This window comes from Calypte anna, chromosome 2 (assembly GCF_003957555.1).
Source record: "Calypte anna isolate BGI_N300 chromosome 2, bCalAnn1_v1.p, whole genome shotgun sequence".
Classification (NCBI taxonomy): domain Eukaryota; kingdom Metazoa; phylum Chordata; class Aves; order Apodiformes; family Trochilidae; genus Calypte; species Calypte anna.
This window is the reverse complement of record NC_044245.1, coordinates 50,159,813-50,180,791: the sequence shown is the minus strand read 5'-3', so window position 1 is coordinate 50,180,791 and position 20,979 is coordinate 50,159,813. Positions and strand designations below refer to the sequence as shown.

Genomic DNA, 20,979 nt, shown 5'->3' with positions numbered 1-20,979 from the left:
TATTCTGAACACTGCACCATGTTGAATTGCTGCTAGACAAAAAGATTCTTCTGATATAAATTCATCAGTCTCTCCTCACAGAACTGGTGTCTCCAGTCACTATCTTTAGGAAGATAAGATGCATATGGAAGAGGTATTACAAACTGTTGGTGCAGCGTGCACCCCTACAGCATAATCAGATAGGCTCCACTAAAGACAGGAGAAAATTGCTGAGCACTTGTGCTACTAAGCTCCTAACATATATGCAAACTCCTTTTAAAAACCTGCTCTTGCAAGTTGCAAATAATTCCATGTCCAACATATCAGTAACCTAGCAAGGTACTTTCCTGTGGAGGAAAAGAAATCAAAACAAGGAACAGAAATAAAAAATACATATACTTTTGCCTTTAAATCAGTAGTACATGAGCCTCATCTATTTGCAAGAATTTTTAACACTCCCTGAAATAAAAGGCAAGGCTACAGTTTTCTAGAGATTTCTGAAACTTGAGATATCTTAGAAAGTACCGATTTTCAAACTGTGTGCCAAGTAGCTTCTGCAGAGGAGAAAGAAATGCTGCAGCACATCGTGGAACAAGAAGACAGGGTTACAATGATTTAGCAGAAAGATCATGGATTATCCAAGGAATCTTAAGCCCTCAGCCTTGTATGTGGGAGATGACACCAGTCATCCCTCATGGTATGAAAGCAAAGGCTTGATCAAAATGCAGCTTCAATAACTGGAAGAGCTCGAGGTGTAGAAAGACTATTTAAAAGCCAAGCAAAGTCATTTAAACAGCTTTAGGTTCAGTAGGACTGGAGAAAGGATGAGAAACAGAGTCACATTCAGGTGACAAGAGCTAGCTGTGTAGATCAGATCAAAGATAAAGGCAGGTTATATGAGGCAATTTCCCTTCAGCCTATAGACAATCAATATACAGGAATCTGCCTATCTTGTATGTTTACTTTCTTCTCCCAAATTTAAGTGCACAGTGAGGTACCATCATCCTTGCACACGGCTGCTGAAAAAAAAAAGAAAAAGCTCCTGTACTCTACACACACACACACACACACACACACATACACCATCAAAAAGGGAAGGAGAAGCAAGTCAAACATCAGCCAAGTTGAAGTGGTCTCAGGTTGAAAAAGAAATGGGAAACATCACATGCTTGGAGGTGGCTTTTGCTTATGCAGCACTACTTTCATCTACAGGCAGCATTTCCAGAATGTTTACTGCCAGCAGCTCTGCATGGAAGTTGTCCAAATACCTATTAAACCCATGAGCTGCTAACCAAGGACTGTTCAGTCCTTGAACCTTTATACTGTCCTTTAAGCCATGGTTTCCTTTCCTGTGGTGTTGCTTTGCACCACAGAACTCTGAAGCAATTAAAACCAGAAACCATGCAGGTTTTGGGTTTGGTTTTTGGTTGGGTTTTTTTTGGTAACCAAAGGGTAATGTTTACCAAGAGATCCCTTGAAGAATAGGCTGAGCTATCTGCCAGAGGTGCCAACACCTTCACCCTCATCCAGGCCACAGAGTGCTCATTACACAATGCTGCAACTGGGGGGAGGGAGGGAGGGGCACCATGGGGGACACCAAGCAGCACCTATCTGCTCTGTTGGTGGCACCAGGTAGCACCATCTCCAATGACTAGGAAAGGGATGTGTAAATACAGCTAGAGATAAGGGAAGGAGCTGTACAAAGGACTAGCAGGAAGATACAGATAAGCAAAAATTGCACTACCATTGCTGCCAAAAAATCATAGGTAAACTTGGGTTGGTCAGGATAAAGGTTGCAAAGGGTAGTCAGGTACCACTGTAGCATTGTCCTGCCAATAAAATGTGTTTTCATACTTAGTTCAGTGGCAGCTCTGTTTTTTTATATATGGTGGGGATCTCTTGCAGACACAGTGCACTTCCTCTCCTGTGTATCATGATGCCAGCATGTACCTCACCATCATCAGCCTTACATGCCATGAACAAAGCAAAGACTTCCTTAAGGTGGTAGGACCTTCACACAGGTGGGACCCTAGCACTCTCTCCACATCTACCTACATTAGCTTGAGCTTGTATTACCACTGGAAAATTGCTGCCTTGTTAGAACAGCAAACGGTTTCAAAGCAAGTGACATGGGTCCATAACAAAGGTTCACACTTACACATATTTTTGTCTGCTTAGAAGGAGAAAAAAAGAGGAGTAAAGTAGTCAGTTCTTATGCTATGAGCAGCAGGTTTGACATCAAACCTATGGAACTGACCTTGCACACCTAAAAGCAGCAAACTCACTTATTTTGCAGTTCATTTTTTCAGTGCCAAATTATGAGTTGCTCCTGCTACAAACACCCTGCACACTCCAGCGGTATTGAGCCGGAGCCACGCTTGGTCGTATTTGCTTAAACAGAATAAGCAAAGAAACCATTAGAATAAATAAAGAAACCAAACACGAGGTTTCTAAGTTAACATCCAGTGCATATCCAACAGCATGCTGCTTCCAGTTCAGCAGAAAGCTGGCTAACCTTCACACCAGCTGAGCCTGGCTGAAGGAGGGAGGACTGGAGGGCACCGACCGGCAATTACCCTGAGCAAGGCTGGAGCAAGCCCTTGGTCTGCACCCAGGAGCCTGTGACGGAGGGATGGCCCGACCCATAAGGAAGACGGGAGGAAAAGAGGAACTCTAAATATAACAGAGCCAAAGGGTAAGTCTGGAAGCAAAAGCGACAACCTCTTTATGCTGCAGCTGGGAGAGCTTTATGCTCTTCCTTCCCTCCCCCTTTCCTTGCAAAGCTTTGCAGGGCTGGCAGCGTGTCGCCAGCACGGGGGATTTAGGGCAGGAAGGATGCTGCTGCCACACGGGGCAAAAGCCTTGTTGATCAATTAGCTGTGCAGTAACCCATTAAAAACCCTTTCAGCTCTGAATGGCTGGGACAGCTGCTGTAGCTAAATGTGCCCAGAAGCTGGAGCAGGTTACCTGAAACGCCCATAAAAACGCAGCAAAAAATAGCTACGCAGAAGGAAAAGGAAATTTTCCTGTTCCTCATCCGTATCCGCAAACCTACAGCATGAGCTGCTCCGACTTTGCTCCGTGGGATATAACCCACAAAAAGCAGGAGGGCATTACTGTAGTCATCCTCCCATTCCGTGACAAGGACAGAGGCAGGACAGACAGGCAGCCTGCAGAGCCACCAGGCTCCCTTCCCAGACAGGAGGTGCCAGGCAGTGTCAGACACAGGGACTCTGAACCTCTCTGCACAAGCTGGCTGTGTTTATTTTACTGCAACCACACTGCATTTAATAACCCCAGAATTCCTAGACATCCTTTGCTTAGAGGACAACATAATCCCCAATGTGTTTTTTTCTGCAGGAATTAACTTAGTTTTAATTATGTTTTTATACACAGTTCAACTTCTGGAACATGCACACACATGGGGCATAAGCAAGGTAAATGTATTTCTCTTACTCACTGGCCTCTAATAACTTTACCACAGGCACTGAAAATAAAAGCTCAGCACTGAGGCCAGGTTCCTGCCTGCACAAACCTCCCAGAAGCAGAGAGGGAAAGGAGGTCAGCAGCTCTGATCCTCCGCAATGGTGACAACACAATTTAAAACACTTGTGCCATTTGCAAATGCCACTCAGTTTGACTGGGACGTGGATAGTGCTGCATATGCTCGGGGTGACATCAAGCAGTTTCTCAACAGAAAACATCCTTTTTACCACAGCTAAATATTCCCTTCACTGTTCATCTGCTGCTGACGTGATGCCCACTCTGCTCTTGGCACCTTAAAGGGCGTTTCAGAACCTGCTATGAATCACCCAGGTCAGAGACAAGGGAGGGGACCAGACCAAATCCTGGTGTAAAGTCCATTCATACCACGTAAAACAAGAGGTCTTCAGTAGGTCTCACCCTCTCCTCAGCAAAGTCACCTTTTATTCTCTGATAATTCAGGGGGGATTGCCAGCTCTTCAAACAGATCAAAGTCCTCAATGTAAAATAATAAATTTTAAAAATCTGGAATTGAAGAAACTACAGAGTTCTATTTTCAAATGCTGCTATTAAAAATGTGCCACGGTTCTTCGTCTCCATCACCACACCGTATAATAGTGTTGAGAAATTACTGCAGCATATTGTAATTATTTCAGTAAGGACACTGTGCCTCTGTCAGCTTACACCTGCATCACAATGCAGAACAATGAGACCTAAAATTATGTTGCATGCACACTGTAATCTGTGTCCTATCAACTTTTCTATGCTCATCTGGCCAAGACTTGAAATCATTATTTGGGCAAGACTCCCAGAGAAAGGCTAATTAGACACTGAAGAAGCAAGGTCCTCCTAGCACTGCATAGTAGGAAACAAGTTGAAGCCCAGCTCCAGCAAGAAGACTGCAGCAAAATCTGTAAAACCACATTCTTACTTAAATGTCCCTGATTAATACAGTTGAAGACCTATGTTCCCAGTGAGCCAGACCAGCACTTGGTTGCAAAGAGAGTGTTTTCATCTTGTTAGGAGGGACTGGCCAAGTTTCTGCTCACACCTTCTCAGGAACCAGGGAGTATTTAATTCCCCTGGTTACAGTCCCTTGGTCTTTCTTTCATGGTAAGAACAGCAACAGCATCATTTGCCACTAGAAACGGTCCTATTGCTCTTTTTTAAAACCAAAGCTAGAAAACCATCCTTCCTGCAGCTGTACTGGGAGCTACTAAACTGCAGAAGAATCACAGAGTATTAAAGATTTCTGTTTAAAGACTGGAGCCCTATATGCATACATACCTAGTCTGCCTTCTGCAGTCTTATGGCACAAGCTGTCTGAAAAACCTATCAGGATGAGGTTATAGCCTTGTGACCTCTGCTCATGACTCAGGAGCAGGCAGTAAAGCATCACTTACTAATTTGCCAATTTATTACCATAAATCATAGAATCATCGGATTGTTTTGACTGAGCTCATCAACCATTAACCTAGCAGTGCCAAGTCCATCACTAAACCATGTCCCTAAGCATGACATCTACACATTTTTTTAAACACTTCCAGGGATGGTGACTCCACCACTGCCCTGGGAAGCCTATTAGAGTGCCTAACAGCCCTTTCAGTGAAGAAATTTTTCATAATATCCAATCTAAACCTACCCTCGTACAACTTGAGGCCATCTCCTCTTGTTCTACCACTTGTCACTTGGGAGAAGAGACTGATCCCCACCTCACTAGAACCTGCTTTCAGGTAGTTGTAGAGAAATAAGGTCTCCCCTCAGTTTTCTTTTCTTCAGACTAAACAACCCCAGTTCCCTCAGATGCTCCTCATAAGACTTGAGCTCTAGACCCTTCACCAGCTTCATTGCCCTTCTCTGGACATGCTCCATACTTCAATGTCTTTCTTGTAGTCAGGTGCCCAAAACTGAACACCATATTCAATATTCAAGTTTAATCTTTGCCACATGGAATAAAATAATCCCTGAAATATCTGCAGGAGTAAGATGGCAGCTCCAGTTCACCAAAATACTTGGGATCTGAAACATGAACCAGTGACATGAAATAAATATGCAGAACAGCCCAGCAGACCTGGATTGAAACTAAGCAGCCATTATGTGCTCCCACATGTATCAAGTACACGTTTGGAGAAAAAAAAAAATATGAACAAACGCTTTCTCTACTAATCCATTTTGTTTTAGTCAGGCTCTATGGCATAAGTAATAATGGCAAGGTATGACAGTTTTTTAAAATACTCTTTGTTTTATAAACTGGCCTTTAACTACACAATTTTTATAGCCACAGTCTCAACTTTAAAGCAGAAAAAAACCAGTTGGTTAGATACAGGCTCTCCGATGCTCAAGGAATACACTGTGTCAAAGTCAACAAGATGCCCAGGTCTCCCTCTAAAGGAGAAAATCTCTGGGAAGGCAATTTCAAGGGCCTGCCCTACCTTCCCCTGTCACTTCCAAGGAAGGGAAGATGTGGCAAACCCACTAGATACACAGCTATTAACAGAGACCAAGCAGGATCAGAGAGCTCAGTGCATCCACCTATGAAATCTCCTGCAGAGTGAATGGTTCAAGAATGGCTTGGCTTCTCCAAGCGTCTGGACACAAGGATGGTGGAAACTCTTCATGATCTTTCTTTAAGTCCATCCACTGCTTTTGATCTCTCCTACAAATTTGTGAGTTGCAAAGTACCTCGACTGAGTAACCCATCTCCTAGAGGAGGTGCAGGTGATGCCCGTGTAGAAGGTATCAGCACTGCATCCATATGAAGAAGTAGTTTGGAAATGGAATTTAATTAATTTTACTTTATTAATTGATCCTTTAATAAATAAATACTTTATTTATTAATCCTCCAGCAGCAGTCCTGAAACAGGCTAGGGTCCCTACCCAAGGCGGAAGCAGTACTGCAGAAAAGCCCAAACCCCCAGGCAAACAGTCATGATTTTTAGCACTGAGCTCCATAGACTTCAGCTGATTTGACAAAGGAATGGGCCAAATCCTGAACAGGAATAAAGCAGTAGCATTTTATTTCACTGGCAAATTATGCCTGTCAGGTTCTGACCCAAGAAGATCTTGCTGTTTTGCCCCTGACAGACGGTATCCAGAAGGCAGGTTCAGTCTCCCACTTGTGTCCAGTAAATAAATATTGTTGATCTCATATAAGAGGAGGCAAAAAAACCAACCTCCAAAAGCTACAAAAAAGCCAGCCCCCCAAAACCCCAATCAGAACAGCTCGACCATCACCCCATTTTTTTGTCCTTAGTAGTATTAAGAAAATGCAAAATTACAGTGGCTTTACATGGATCTGTATTTCTATTGCTCATAAAAATCCCTTTGTGAAGTACACAAGGAAGATATCATCTAACAATCCCATTTTTCTCAAGTTTTTCCTGTAGTCACAGGAGGCAGGATTTCCTCCCTATTACATAAGGAGGAGAGGGTGTATTTGTTCTTTTGCCATTTAAGACTTATTAGCACAGTCAGGTTACTCGAGCCAGGCCCCCTTTCCTGATCTTTTCTTTCAGGAGAATTATTCTTGGCGAGGCTCCAGCCTAGGACTAATCCAAGGGAGAAAAACTAAGTGGCTGTATAAAGAAAGAGACATGAACCAGATGTACCTCTAGTCTTTGCCTTCCCATCAAGAGTAGATGATGGATGATGGAGTAGAAATAACAAATACAGGCTGGTGCTGAAACTCCAAAGCATACAAGTGCAGCCATCACAACTACTACTATGATACACTACTACAGTGTGTTTGAGGGGGGTGCGATCCTCTTCTGCTGTCCTACTGGGAAACACAGCAACAAGCCAGAAGGCCAGGTACAGCACCACATCCCTTCCCAAACAGAGCATCAAGCCCCAGCAGTAAATAACTGCTCCTTGTAATGATCCCACCTCTCAGTCCAGATTTATTAGGTTGGAGAGGAAAACTAAGCCCCCACCCTGTTATCTAATGTAGGTCAGTAGTAGGAAAGTGGTTCTCCTGTCTCCAACACATCATATGGAGACCTGAATGAGATGGCTTTTTCCTCACCTCATACTAGAAGGAGAGTTTTCCAGAGGGTCTGTGAAGAGCTTGCCTTTTTTTTTTTTTTAGGTGACAAGAAGATGTGCTGAGGTTGAGCACCCCCCAGGGACACCTACCTGGGATAGTCAGGATCAAGAAGAGCTACTCAGCATGGTGGCACAATGAGGGTACCAGAGGGCTGCCTGTCACCTGCTGCCTGCCAGAAGGGTATTTGGGGCTGAGGTTTACCTACCCTTCTTGCAGCAGGAACACCGATTTGGGTCTCTGAGGCATAGAAACTTCTTGCCTTTGAGAGACCTCTACCCTTCTGTGTAACCAAACTGAAAACAGATAACCAGTTACAAAACTGGGGGAGGAAGAGAGGATGACATGTTCCTAAAGGGTAAGCATGAAGGCTTGCTGCCCAAGAAACTAAACCAAGAAGAGAAAGAAAGAAAGCTAATCACCACTATGTACAAACCTTATGTTGCTTATTTGTTGCTCTACAAGAATGTAAGAAAGATTTTTTTTTTTTGCAGAGACCTGTCAGTCCCTGGAACAACCTGCCCATGGGCACAGTAGAAACTGCACCCCTGGAGGTTCACAAGTTGTGACTGGACAAGGTGCTAGATAATGTAGGCTGCCTTTTCCACAAAAGGTTGGACCAGGTGATCTTTTGATATCCTTTCCAACCTGGGCTTCATTATGGCTCCGTGATTTTTGCAACAGGTCTTAAGGATTTATTCCATATACTTTTTTGAAGGTGTAACTGCACCAAGAAACTGTCAAAAAGGAAGCAGCAGAGGGATAGAGCAGCCTGAACTGCTCGACATCTGGAAGGAAACAGAACTGGGCTCTCAGGACCAAGTCTTAAGCTTGTTACCCCACCATAATCCTGCCACACACCCTGCCTTCTTTTTAAGAGACAGTGTAAATTCTGGCTTTAGGACCCTCTATCAATTTGCATTTATTCAACTGCAGTGTGGTTACAAGAAAATTTAAAAGTAAATAATTAAGAGGTCTTCACAAAGTTACCACTCAGTATTATAAACCGTAATAAAAATCAGCCAGAAAACCTGCCCTGCAAACTGTGCTGGGAAAATTGCACAACTAATTGCTCCCCTCAGCTACCAGCAAATTTTCAAGGAGTGGAAAGGCAACCTACCCTACAGACATGGAACACAGGACAGCTCTGCAGTACTTCCACCAACCTCGGCCAGAGGAACCATCTCCACTGGGGCTACTTACCCTTCTCCTCTATGGCTACTTATCCTTCCCATGAACACTCTTGCTGCCTGTGACCTGAGCTTGCTAGCCCTTTTGATCATGCTACACTACCCCAATGTTGGGCTTTTATTATTATTTTTTGGTAAGAAGAAGCTGTTGGTTTCTTCATCCCCTCAAGAATGGGGAGGACATGGAGGTCAGCTTGATGGGATGACCTGCATCCCCAGAGACAGGTCAGCTCTGACCTTCTGTCAACAAATCCCAGATTTGCTGAACCACACCTGCAAGAAATATAGCAGGTTTGGGCAAATTCGCCCCACATTTGATACTTTAATCCAATTATGCATCATGCTTGTCTCCACGTTCATCATGCTAATCTCTTCTAAAATTACCCTCTAGTCCTCTGAATGAAAACACCTCGTTCCTCCACTCCAGACACTGTGATAAACATAGATCCTTGTAATATGAGAAAGAGGGTGAGGACCTTGCTGTATTTCATTATTTTTGTACTGTGGCAATGAATTTCAAAATAGCTTAGCAGTAGTAGTCATGCTTGCTGATTTGGTATATATTCTCTTTGCTGCTCTTGAGAAATTTAGCACCTCTGGGCAAAAGTGTGAAGATTTTGGGTTGGTTTTTTTCCCCGGCTCTCCTTCAGCAGTTTACTCTACATGACAGCATTTTATTGCTTTTTTGTTTGTTTTGAATGAAGGCATGGCCCTCTTTCCTTCCTGCACAACTGTTCCCTCAGTGCTAAGGCTATCTATGCAGGACTAGAAGAAAAGAAGCCTTCATATTCTAGCCTCATAGGGAAACATGCAGTAGTTTTCCCCATTGTTAAAGCCTGAAAGAACAAGCTCACAGGGTTTCAAAGCTACTTGCTGTGTACTGGTCATGAAGAAAAACAAACCACCAACAAACAAGCCTGAAAACAAACCCCAAATCACCCTTTCAACCAGCACGAAAGTCCCCCGGATGTCAAACTGAGATTTCAAATTGAGATTTGCTGCGCTTTACACAGTTTTAATACAGTCATCTTGACTTGCTGTGCTTTATTTACGGACTTCAAAAGCTAGGTGAGGCAAGCCATCCAACAAGAGTACTGCAGCAAGGCAGTGCTCCACCTCCCGAGGCCACCCCAGACTCCCTGCGACCGCCCCAGACCATGAGGACCCAGCATGCAGAAGCAATTTATGAGTTCCCAGGGTACACAGCCAGAGCTGTGAGGGAAACCATGGAGATCATACACAGAAAGAAGGCAGTTTCTGGCCTCAGCTGAGGATGTTTTACAGATGCAAAGCTCCACTGGCCCCAGCAATGCTAGCACAAGCAAGAGGAAATTCCTCCCTGAGGTGCTGAGCATGACTTCCCAACATACACTTCACTCCTGCATCTCGTCATTCTTTTCTGTTCCCACTTTTATTTTCCCAGGCAAGTTTTGCAGGCTTGCCCGTGGATTCACATTACTCTTATTTCTTTCCAGATTCTCATGTTATCACAAATAAGATCAAATACAGAAAACAATTGCATCGTGCTCTCTCTGTGTGATTGATGGCACACATACGTGCAATAAAGCAGAACAAAAGTACTTGCATCAGGCTCCTCAGAGTATCAGGCAGACCCTTCATACCACCCAGTACAGCTGAGTACCCCTTTGCTGAACTGGGTGGAAACAAAGTATGACACAGTTTAAAAGCAAGAATAAAACAAACTGCGAGAGTCATGCTCTGTATAACCAGTGACCAGCTTGGGCTAACACAGGATTATTTAACAAGATGCTTTCTCTGCCTAGCTTTTTTAAGAGATGGACTGTTTGGGGCTTCCCTCCACCCCAAGAAACAAAAACAGGAGATGCAGAAGTGATAGTTAACTTTTTACTAGATGAGATTCTTAAAAAAAAAAAACAAAAAACAAAACAGAACAAAACCCAAGAAGATTCCCCCCCTCATAACATACAGGTACATATATAAAAATAAATCACCAGTCACTTTTATTCCCAAACTGGATTATTAGAATAATCCTGAGACTAGCAATACTCAGACATGTTTCTTTCCTCAGTAGGTCTGTCCAACTCTGCCCCCTGCCCTGATGTCCAGCCCCACCAGACCACATCCTAAGGTCCACTCCAGCCAACCAACTGCATAGGCAAGCACAAGAGTGGTGGCAAAGGAGGAAGCACAGGAGACCTGAACTAGCAGAGCAGTCGAGGAACACTGTAAGATGTTAGGCTGAAGCCATGAGCATAACATCTGAATACCCCCCCTGGGCTATCCTTTCAGTTTTGGCTATCAAACAGTGATTGCTGCAAGATGACAGATGTTTCTTATGTGAGACCACCAGCATTCCAAGCAGTGCACAGCAGGGGTATCCTCAGCCACAAAAACTGTCCCGCAGCACAGGACACCACATCACTGTCACCATCCCTCTCATGTGCCTGACCTCCGCAGCCACACCGACAAGAGCCATTATTCAGCACATTACTGGAAAAGGACACAGAGCCCTCGACACTACCACAGATAAATGGTTCATCAGCACTTCCCCTCCCCACAATATCCCTTTTACAGAAGTCTAAGAGTACCCTGCCCCTGTTCATTTCCAGCTGGAAGTTCAAATACAAGCCAGAGAAACAAGTCAGTTTCTCAAGACCATAAACTAAATGCCAGACCACCTGGGACAGATTTCACATGTGGAGAGGAAAGAGTCAAGAGTTACTTCAAAATCCTTATCGCATTCTCACATTTCTGTATCAAGCAGAAAGTTTAGCAGGAGACATCCCCAGGCTGTTGGTTGATTTGCTTTAGTCTAAAAAAAAATTATAAAATAACATCTCAGCTTCTCAGCCATTAAAACCAGAAGCACCATCCCACTTGACCACACAACAAACAGACCTTCCTCTGAGCCCACCAGGTCAGTGAAATCAGAGGTCTGCCTGGCTCAGGGAGAGTATAGCATCCTCAGGCAGCTGCCCCACATCTTGCATCCCCCAAGCATGAGCAGTCCTTCCAGCTTGGCAGATGCCCCATGACCACTCCTTAACGAGCTGTGTCACCCTTGTGTGACGAGCCATGGCATTCCATGCTTGTTACACAGCTCAAACTATCCTAACTGTGCTCTCAAGCCTTATGATTCAAGGAGCAGACCTGAGGGAGAGCAGACTACAGCCCTATTGCTGAAAGTAACGGAGTCAAGAGCCAAACAAGACTTTGTGGAGAAAAAGCACAAGCAGGTCTCAGCTTGGCAGCTCCCAGACAGGTGGATGTAGTGCTGCATCCTCCCTCCCAAAGGGGAGGCAAGACACTCTGGGAAACACCAAAAAAGCATCCTTCACCGGCTATTACCACCCCCCTGTCTCTCCTCCCAGGAGAAGGGAAGGGAGTTCTGGCAGGGAAGACAGCCCTCTGTGACTTGTTCAAAAGGCTCTTAATGAAGAAACAATCCTTGACCAACCATTAATAGGCCCAATGTGACCAACTATTACAGGTTCCCTTCACAGACTGGTGTACACACATACCTCCCCAGGAGGCCCACCACTTTTCAAGGACTAGAACAACTTTATCAACGGACAGCCACTACAATGCTGGCATTAAGACCCAACCAGTGCTCCATGCAAGAAGAAGGAAACATTTACTAATTCTATGAAGAAGCAAGTCCCACTAGGATTATAACGGGACTCTCAAGTGCCCAAACCCCAGAGGCACTAACCTACAATTCTGCATGGAGCTGGGCCTACAGGTCAGGTGCTGCCTCTTACCTATTCTCCAGCAGGGTCATGCACACAACTTCCCGCACACCTGGGTTGTTGGCCTTCTCGATGGAGCAGCTTTGCAGGTTCCAGGTAGCCACCCTCAGGACAGGTCTGCCATCTCTCACTCCCCCAAACATCTCCACAGAGGGGCGAGTGGATATGATCTGGGTGGGACCCCCAGGAGGAAAGTCCAGGTCCTCACTCTGGAGGCTCAGAGAAGTGGGGCTGGGGTGAGGCTTAGCTGTGAAGTTGAGGCCACCACTGGTGTTCGTCGAAGGAGGCCGGGACCGCTCTGCAAAAATCTGATGCCTGATTTTGTCCAAAAAGGAGGAGTTGATGCAGTCCATCCTTACCAGGTCCTCGATACTCTTGAAGGGCCCGTGTTCTTTACGGTAGTCCACAATGCTGTTGGCGATCTTCTCGGTGATGCCACGGATGCTCATGAGCTGGGCTGGGGTGGCAGTGTTAATGTTGATCTTGGTGGTGGAGAGATGATGCTCGGAGACCGGATCCTTGCGCAGGGAGCTGGGCGAGTGCTGTGCCGAGCTGCCCTTGCTGCTCACGCAGATCTCGAACTTAACCTGCTCCAGCTTGGCCGCCCCGACCCCGCTCACCAGCGCCAGGTCCTCCACTTTCTTGAAGCCACCGATGTACTCCCGGTACTCCACGATGTTCTGGGCTACCACCCGTGTGACCCCGGGGAGGGTCATCAGCTCCTCCTCCGTGGCCGTGTTGATGTTGAGCCTCTCCTGGTTGACCAGAATGTTGCTGAAGTTGCACGCCGCGCTGAACTTGCGACTGTGGCACAGGTCAGCCGGGTCGCGGGGGATGGAGCGGTGGCAGCCCAGGCTGCCCCCCATCTCACCTCCGCCGCCTCGCCGGACCGCTGCCGGAGCCGGGGGAGCGGGCGAGGGGCGCTGCCGGGGCTGCGCGCCCGCGACTCATGGACCCCCGCGGGAGGGGGGAGCGGCAGATGGGGGAGCTGAGGGGGATGTCAGGGGGGGGACGGCGACGCCCGAGACTCCTTGCCAGGGGATGACGGAGCGCGGCTGCAGGACACCCTGCGGACAGACCCCACACGACACGCTCGATCAGGCGGACCCAGGACCCCTGCCTCCTCCTCCTCCCCGCCCTCCTCCTCCGAGGGTCACCGCCGCTCCCTTGGCGCCGCCTCAGCCGCTGCCCGCCCGGCACCGGCCCGCCGCGCTGCTCCGCTCCAGCCCCAAGCGCTCCCGGCGGCTACTGCCTCTGCCCCGCTCCCCGCCGGCGGTAGTAGTAGCTCGGCGGGAGCTCCCGCCCCTCGGCCGGGCGAGGCGGAGCCGGGAGCCGCCATCGCCACCGCCTCCCGGGGCGTTACCCGCGCCGTGCCCGCCCCCGACCGGCGGTGGCTGGGACGGGCCCGGGTTGCGGGAGGGTTGGTGACGGTGGGACTGCCGGGAGATAATGCCCGTGGCTCGGTCCACTCCACAAACACCCGCATGGAGCAGGGGAGGACTACGGGGGGGTGATCGCCTTCTTCCCCGCATGGGCAGTCATCCCCCGGACGTGGGGTCGAGCTCGCAAGGCCCCAGGGGGCCCAAAATGGCCCTGCTGCTGTCACCTTGCCCTTGAGGGCAGGCTTTGCTCTTCCTCCAGGTGAATGGGACGCCGGCTCTCAGGTGCTCAGATGCTCTCTGCAGCGTGCCCATCCCTGAAGTTCCTGGAGCTCGCCTCTCCGCAGCTGGTGGGGCATAACTGCTTTCTAACCTCATGAAAGCCTCGTCAGGCATCTCCACTGACTTTTCCTTTTCTTTCTTTCTTTCTTTCTTTCTTTCTTTCTTTCTTTCTTTCTTTCTTTCTTTCTTTCTTTCTTTCTTTCTTTCTTTCTTTCTTTCTTTCTTTCTTTCTTTCTTTCTTTCTTTCTTTCTTTCTTTCTTTCTTTCTTTCTTTCTTTCTTTCTTTCTTTCTTTCTTTCTTTCTCTCTTTCTTTCTCTCTTTCTTTCTCTCTTTCTTTCTCTCTTTCTCTCTTTCTCTCTTTCTCTCTTTCTCTCTTTCTCTCTTTCTCTCTTTCTTTCTCTCTTTCTTTCTCTCTTTCTTTCTCTCTTTCTCTCTTTCTCTCTTTCTCTCTCTCTTTCTCTCTTTCTCTCTTTCTCTCTTTCTTTCTCTCTTTCTCTCTTTCTCTCTTTCTCTCTTTCTCTCTTTCTCTCTTTCTCTCTCTCTTTCTCTCTTTCTCTCTTTCTCTCTTTCTCTCTCTCTTTCTCTCTTTCTCTCTTTCTCTCTTTCTCTCTTTCTTTCTCTCTCTCTCTCTCTCTCTCTTTCTTTCTCAATTTCCCTCTCTTTCTTTCTCGCTTTCTCTCACTTTCTGGTTTTTTTTTTTTTCTTTCTCTGGCGGGCACTGTGTTTTCATACATCTGGGTAAAGCCTGTTAGATTGTTTTGTTTTGGTTTCGCCCGCATCTCAAGCAATCCTCAGAGTGCTCCGCAAACTGCAACTTCTCATAGAGTTATGCTTTTGCGTGTGTTGTATCTGCATACAAGGTTTGTCTCTGCCCATTTGTCTACTGCATGCCCAACCTTTTCCTGAGACAGGGTACCACCATCCTGCACTGAAATCGTAGTCCTGTATTACTGGTGTGCCTGAGCTGCCTTTCACGTAGCTTTTGCCCTGAGAGCTGCAGCAGCCCACCCCAGCCCACGTTGGTAACATCACTGAAGTATTTACTCAGCTCCTACTGCATTGAGCCCCGTGCTGCGCTGTCTGCAGTGCTATCTGTAGCCAAATTAGCTCATTTGAAACTAGCTTGACTGTGCCCACACAGGAGTGACTGCAATGTCAATGAATCCGAAATATAATCGGTGGGTGTAATTGAAAGGAAAGGGGGAGGAAAACTGAAAGAAAGAGCAACGTGTTTGCAGATGCCAGCTACATACCCTGGTGCTGACAGTATACCTAGGTATTTCTTCTAGCTGGACAGAATATGGTGCACGTGTATTTCAACAAGACTCTTGGGCTGGCCCTCTAAGGAAGATTAAACAGCTTCTAATAGCACTTTCTACATGCACTTTTCACAGCAAGTTAATGGAAATCATTTGGGTTCACCTGAAATAAAAGGTCGGATTTGCTCAGCTTTTTGGGGAAGGGGAATGCAACGTGCACCCAGCCGTGCTCTCGGATTGCACTGGGGCACTGCTGCTTTAACACTTGCACCAGATATTCTGCTGTGGATCACACATTTCTCTTCTGTTCGCCCGAGCAACAGAGCTGCCTCATTATCATTACGGGAATGGGTCCTGGCTGCATTAGGGTATTGGCTCTCTGCTGACTGTTGGAGTGCAGAAAGTGCTCGCTTAGGTGATTAAATGCTGCTGCTTCTGCTGGAAAGTGCTCTGTGCACTGAGATAACAGCAGCCAATGCAGCAGAAGTCATGCAGGGCCTAATCCTGCTGGGATGATACCAGCGCAGAGCTGGAAACAATTAACCATTGAAATGAGTATTCTTTTCAAGGCAGTGTTATTATGGTAATAGCTCTACAAGCTGTTATCTCAATGGAGAGCAGACTCTTCTGTTTTGTACAGCAGGTTGTTTCAAATTGATCCAGGCTCATTAAATAAGTTTTGAAGCTGAAAAGCACCAAAATCCATCTGAGGCATCATCTATGTTGCAGGCAGCACTACGTTTTCCATGTTTCAGAGAGAAGTCAGGAGCATATCCAGAAAGAAAATAACAGATGTCCCTCCAGTCCAGCACTTTCTGTTGTCAGCAGCTACTCGATCTTATTGAATCTGCAGCACCAAGATAACTTGCAAGGCTGGATGCAGCTGAAGGGGCAGAATTCAGAGGGATGCAATGGGTGTACCATCACCTAATCCATGCTAATGGGGAGTTACAGGGGAGAGAACAAGGGTCACTACTTGATTAGTCCCTTACCACTTTTTTTTTTTTCTTTTGACACTTTGAAAATGCCAGTTACAGGGAGTTTACCAAGCTCTGACTCAACTTTTGACACATCTTGGTATTTATGGGAAGTGTTAAAAGATGTGAAAAGGTATAGGCTTGGTTCATATTTTTAAAGGTTAAAAAAAAAAAAAAAAAAAAAGAGTTGACTGGCTTGACATCAGTGCAAGACAATCCATTAACATGAGAAAGCTAAAAATAGAGGGTAGTCAGTAGATTATTGAAAAAAACAATGGCAGAATTATTGACAGCCAGTGTAAGCAACAGAAAATAAATCCTGTGAAACCTAGGTAGATACTAGATTTTTATCTTCAATCCAATCCCAAGCTCAGTGTTTTAAATGTATTCAGGAAGCAATTGATCATGGTCTGCTGGTAGGCACTGGCTGGCAGGTAGCCTGCCTGGGCTGCTGAACACCTAACATGGCCAGTGGCTGCAAATTTGGGATTCCTGGATCTCCATCACCTCCAGCGGGTTGGAGGGCTCTGAGGCACCATGGGTGGCTTACTCCTCAGGATCCTCAGCTCATTGCCTACCAAGTGGCTGGCTGCCTGCCAGAGCTGACTAAAACCTCTCAGTACAGGCAAAATTGGGTTTTGCTGCTCTGGGGGAGTGCGAATCTGGGATGGACCTCACAAGCCCAGGCAGGCTTTAGCATTGAAAAGAGGCAGGGGAAGAAAAGGCCCTCTGGAGCAGCTATATCCCATCACTGAAAATGTTTTCTGTATTTACTGAAAGAGGTTGCTCAGGGAAGCTGTGGATGCCCCTTCCCTGGAAGTCTTTAAGGCCAAGTAGGATGGGTCTTTGAGCAACCTGGTCTACTGGGAGGTGACCCTGCCCATGGCAGGGTAGTTGGAACTAGGTGATGTTTTAAGTTCCATTCCAACCAAAACCATTCTATGATTCTATCACCATACAGTGTTGCAAAGAGGGCAGACAGGGAGCAGCAGTTTTATCACTGCCCAGCAGCCATTTGTTGATCTCTTCTTGATTTGCCACTGTCTTGAGCCCTCGTAGAATGACCCTTTCACACCCTATGAGCTGCTAGGCAAACAAGTTGCTGGGCAGCCAGTGTCACTGGGACAAGTAACTGGCCACTTGGGAAATCCAGGGGTAGGGTAGTGTCATCTGCCTGCCAATTCTGGAGGTCTCAGAGTCCTTTTCCCTTCAGGAACTTTTCAAAGTGAAAAGAAGAAAATTAAACTTTTACTATAGGAAGGAGGTTCTCCAACACCTAAAGCCTTTAAATGCAATATTTAAGGAGAACATGGAGTTGCCATAATGATGGCGTAGATGCAGATACTGCTGAGCAATGTTCTTTGACTTAAGTCAAAGAATCAGCCTAGAGGGCACTACATTTTAAAGGTTTAACTTCTCAGCATTTTCAGATGACCTTGAAAAAAATCTCAGTCTGTTTTCACATTTCCCAAAATGCATCATCTACATTGCAGAGGCTCTAAACAAATAAACTGTATTTCATTACAAGGGTTAGAAGGAGCCAGGAGATGTTGCTCAATAGAATACCACAGAGTTTGCCTTCAGTTTGCCTTGGCAATTGCAGTTCCTACTAGCCCACCATATGACAGCAATGCCTTTTCCAGCTCCCTCTTACAGAGCCTTTGGGAGCTGGGGGTTTAATACTGGGGAGAAGTCACCCTCTTAGGGACTTTGTTTTCAGCCCTGCTGCACTGGACTCTTAACCAGCCAGGACTTGAAAAGGCAGCTGATTAACTGCAGTGCCTGTATTTTTATTTCAAGGAGCTATTAAAAATAATTGTTTTCCTTCTGAGAGGACGTCTTCAGTAATACTTGTAACAGATGCCTGAGGCAGAAGACAGACAGTGTTTTTATGAAGACAAGTCATAACAAGTAGGAGTTAGCAATTTCATGAGCACTGGGACTTAGGAAGTTTGATTTCTGATGGCTTTTTCCTCTGCTGATTTTCCAATGTATAATAATAAAAATAATGCTGAGTATCCATTTTTCAGTGGGGTCAGTAATCTGGATGTCTCTGATCTATGTAGCCATCAATTTTTGTGATGCTCGTAGAAAGTTTTTTTGTTTTGTTTTGTTTTTTTAGGAAATTTAACCTCTGAAATTAGCCTGCAGGCTAGTAAAATCCCTGGAAAGGGGATGATGAGCAGAACAGCAAAGAATACAATCACATGACTTTTTCCTTAGGAATTCAATGTCTATAGTGTGAGCTCTTTTTCCTGTAAGGCATTTTATATGGCTGCCAAACTTGTTGCAAAAAGACTGTGATGTCACCAGTGCTGAGTTGCCAAGTTACGAGTGTCACATCCTACAGAGAAATACAGTCAGAAGGGTGAGCAGAAGTGATTCATCCTTATACCTTCATTAGGGCTTCTTTTTGGTTGGTGTTGTGTCTGAAACCCAGACCTCTCCCTCCCACAGGAGGTCCCAAACATGTGCCCACCATTCTCTCATCCATGTGTGGTGGTACAGCTCACCTGGTAGGGAAATGAGAAGAACCCATTTTAGAGAGGAAATTCTCCAGCAGAGCTTTACTGTGGTTTCCAGTTTTGTTAGACAACAGGAGGATTCGACTCCCATCCCTTACATATGAGATGACCCTGTCAATTACTCAGTTATCCTTTGGGTCACAGGACCAGAAAGGAAGTAATAATCTATTCCTTCCTTCACCTCAGGCAGAGTCACCAAGGCCATGCTTACAGAAGTTTTCCTGCTCTGGGCCTCCAATGTTGGCATCTTCTGAACTTCCTGGATGAGGGACAGGGGACACAGCAGAGCTGTGTCACAACTGATGTTTTACTTGAGGCTCAGTCTGTCAAGACTCTTGTAAAAATGCTTAAAAATCACAACTTTGTGATTTTTGGCAGGGGATAAAAATCAGTATTTGTGAACTGCCAGCTAGGTACCTAAGCTCTCACCCCAGGCAAGCTTTCTGTGGTTCTACACAGAACCAAGCATCCAGTGGATTTTTGTGAAAAAGAAATGGCAGTCAGATTCTAGGCACCCTGAGAGCCATGGAAGAGGAGAGGGAAGGTTAGGCAGAGTGCTGGAAAGGGATGTACAGTAAACCAGTCAGCACTTCACACAGTGCTTTGGTTATCAACAGCAACATCAATATTGCCCCTCCATGAGACCTTTGGAATGCCTTCATGAGATGCCTCTTGGTGGCAGAAGGGATTTAAAATGCAAGCAAGTCAGCTAGATAATTTATAACAAGCCATGAACTTCACAGGCAGTGTGTTTCATTAGTCTTTCCAAAACATTTGCATTTCAAAAGCAGTATAACTTGTTAATGTTTAGTGCCAGAAATAATGACACATGTTGAACCCTATCTGCTCATCATTCTGTTGTTTCACTGAATAAACTATTAGTATGTATTATATGTCACTTATACCTTAGTTGTAGTTACTAGGTTACCTTCTAATACATGAAGACTTAAACATAATTGATTTTCATGTCAACAAATTTTAAATAAATGTTTAAAAATCCATTTAATATTTACTGTTTATATTTTAACGGAGTTTCATGAACATTAAGTAGTGCAGTAACTCATACAGACAGCTGTTTAACTCAAGGTGGTTCTGCAGCTGCTGTAGCCAGTGCAATTCTGTCCAGACTTAAATATTACTCACAACTTCTGCTCTTTGGGGGTTTTACTTATTGGATTTTTTTTTAGGTGAAAAAATTTCACCTATGAAAAAAATTTATGTATAAAAATTTCAGAGTTCAGTCTCTAGAATCATAGAATCATAGAATCCTTGGGGTTGGAAGGGACCTCGAAAGATCATCTAGTCCAACCCCCCTTCCAGAGCAGGGCCACCTAGAGCACTTCGCATAGGGACGTGTCCAGGCGGGTTTTGAATGTCTCCAGTGAAGGAGACTCTACTTCTCACTTACATGAAGGATCTGAAGAACAACTTCAGAACCTGAAATTATTCAGCGAGACAAAACCTGGACCCTTAGCTCTCCTTATTATTCAGATGTAAGGAGAAGTCAGTCAGGTCTTCATGTTGTTCACTTGTGCTAAGATTCATTTGTTTCCTGTCTCTGACTCTTCAAGTGTAAACTCCTTAAGAATAAAATAAACCACAAACTAGAGTCAATTTTTCCCTTAGCCCCAAATTCTCAGAGGAGATCTGCAGAGGACAAAGCCTCGGTATGAAGCCAGAGCTCTGCCAAGGAGCAGGTCATTGGTTTGTGAAATAGTAAATGTTTTGTTTAAGACTTTTCACATAAAACACAGCATCTTGCGTAAATGAGCAGCTCCATACTACTCTCTTGAGAAAATCTGTCTCTCACATTTCAAATCCTGCATCAACAATTAAAATGGTTTCACAGCCTCAACCACTCCCAGCAGACCTTGAATTTTCTAGAGGATCCTCCCTGACAAGTGAAACCCAGCTGCCTAATCCTTACATCTCCTGTGAAAGTTTGATCCAGTGCCCACAAAGGTGGAGGAAGATTTTAAAAGATCTAAATCATTTAAAAGAGTGCTCTGCTGATTTACATGAGCAGGTGGACGTGTGCTGTTGATCTAGCTAACTCATGGAGTTCTCCAGCAGCAAGACAGGTTGGTCCAACCCTCCCATAAAGGGGGTAGGAAAGCAGGACAGCACAGAG

General features: G+C 45.5%; 1 protein-coding gene across 1 annotated transcript; it reads right to left on the bottom strand.

Annotated features, from left to right (window-relative positions):
- Positions 1 to 11,445: 11,445 nt before the first annotated feature.
- On the bottom strand, positions 11,446 to 13,653 carry LOC115597809 (endonuclease/exonuclease/phosphatase family domain-containing protein 1-like). Its single transcript, XM_030444645.1, has 2 exons — positions 12,438 to 13,653; positions 11,446 to 11,488 (listed from the first exon to the last, which is right to left on the bottom strand). Exons 1-2 carry the CDS (start codon positions 13,289 to 13,291, stop codon positions 11,446 to 11,448), a joined length of 897 nt encoding a protein of 298 aa, XP_030300505.1. The 5' UTR covers positions 13,292 to 13,653.
- Between the last annotated feature and the right edge of the window lie 7,326 nt (positions 13,654 to 20,979).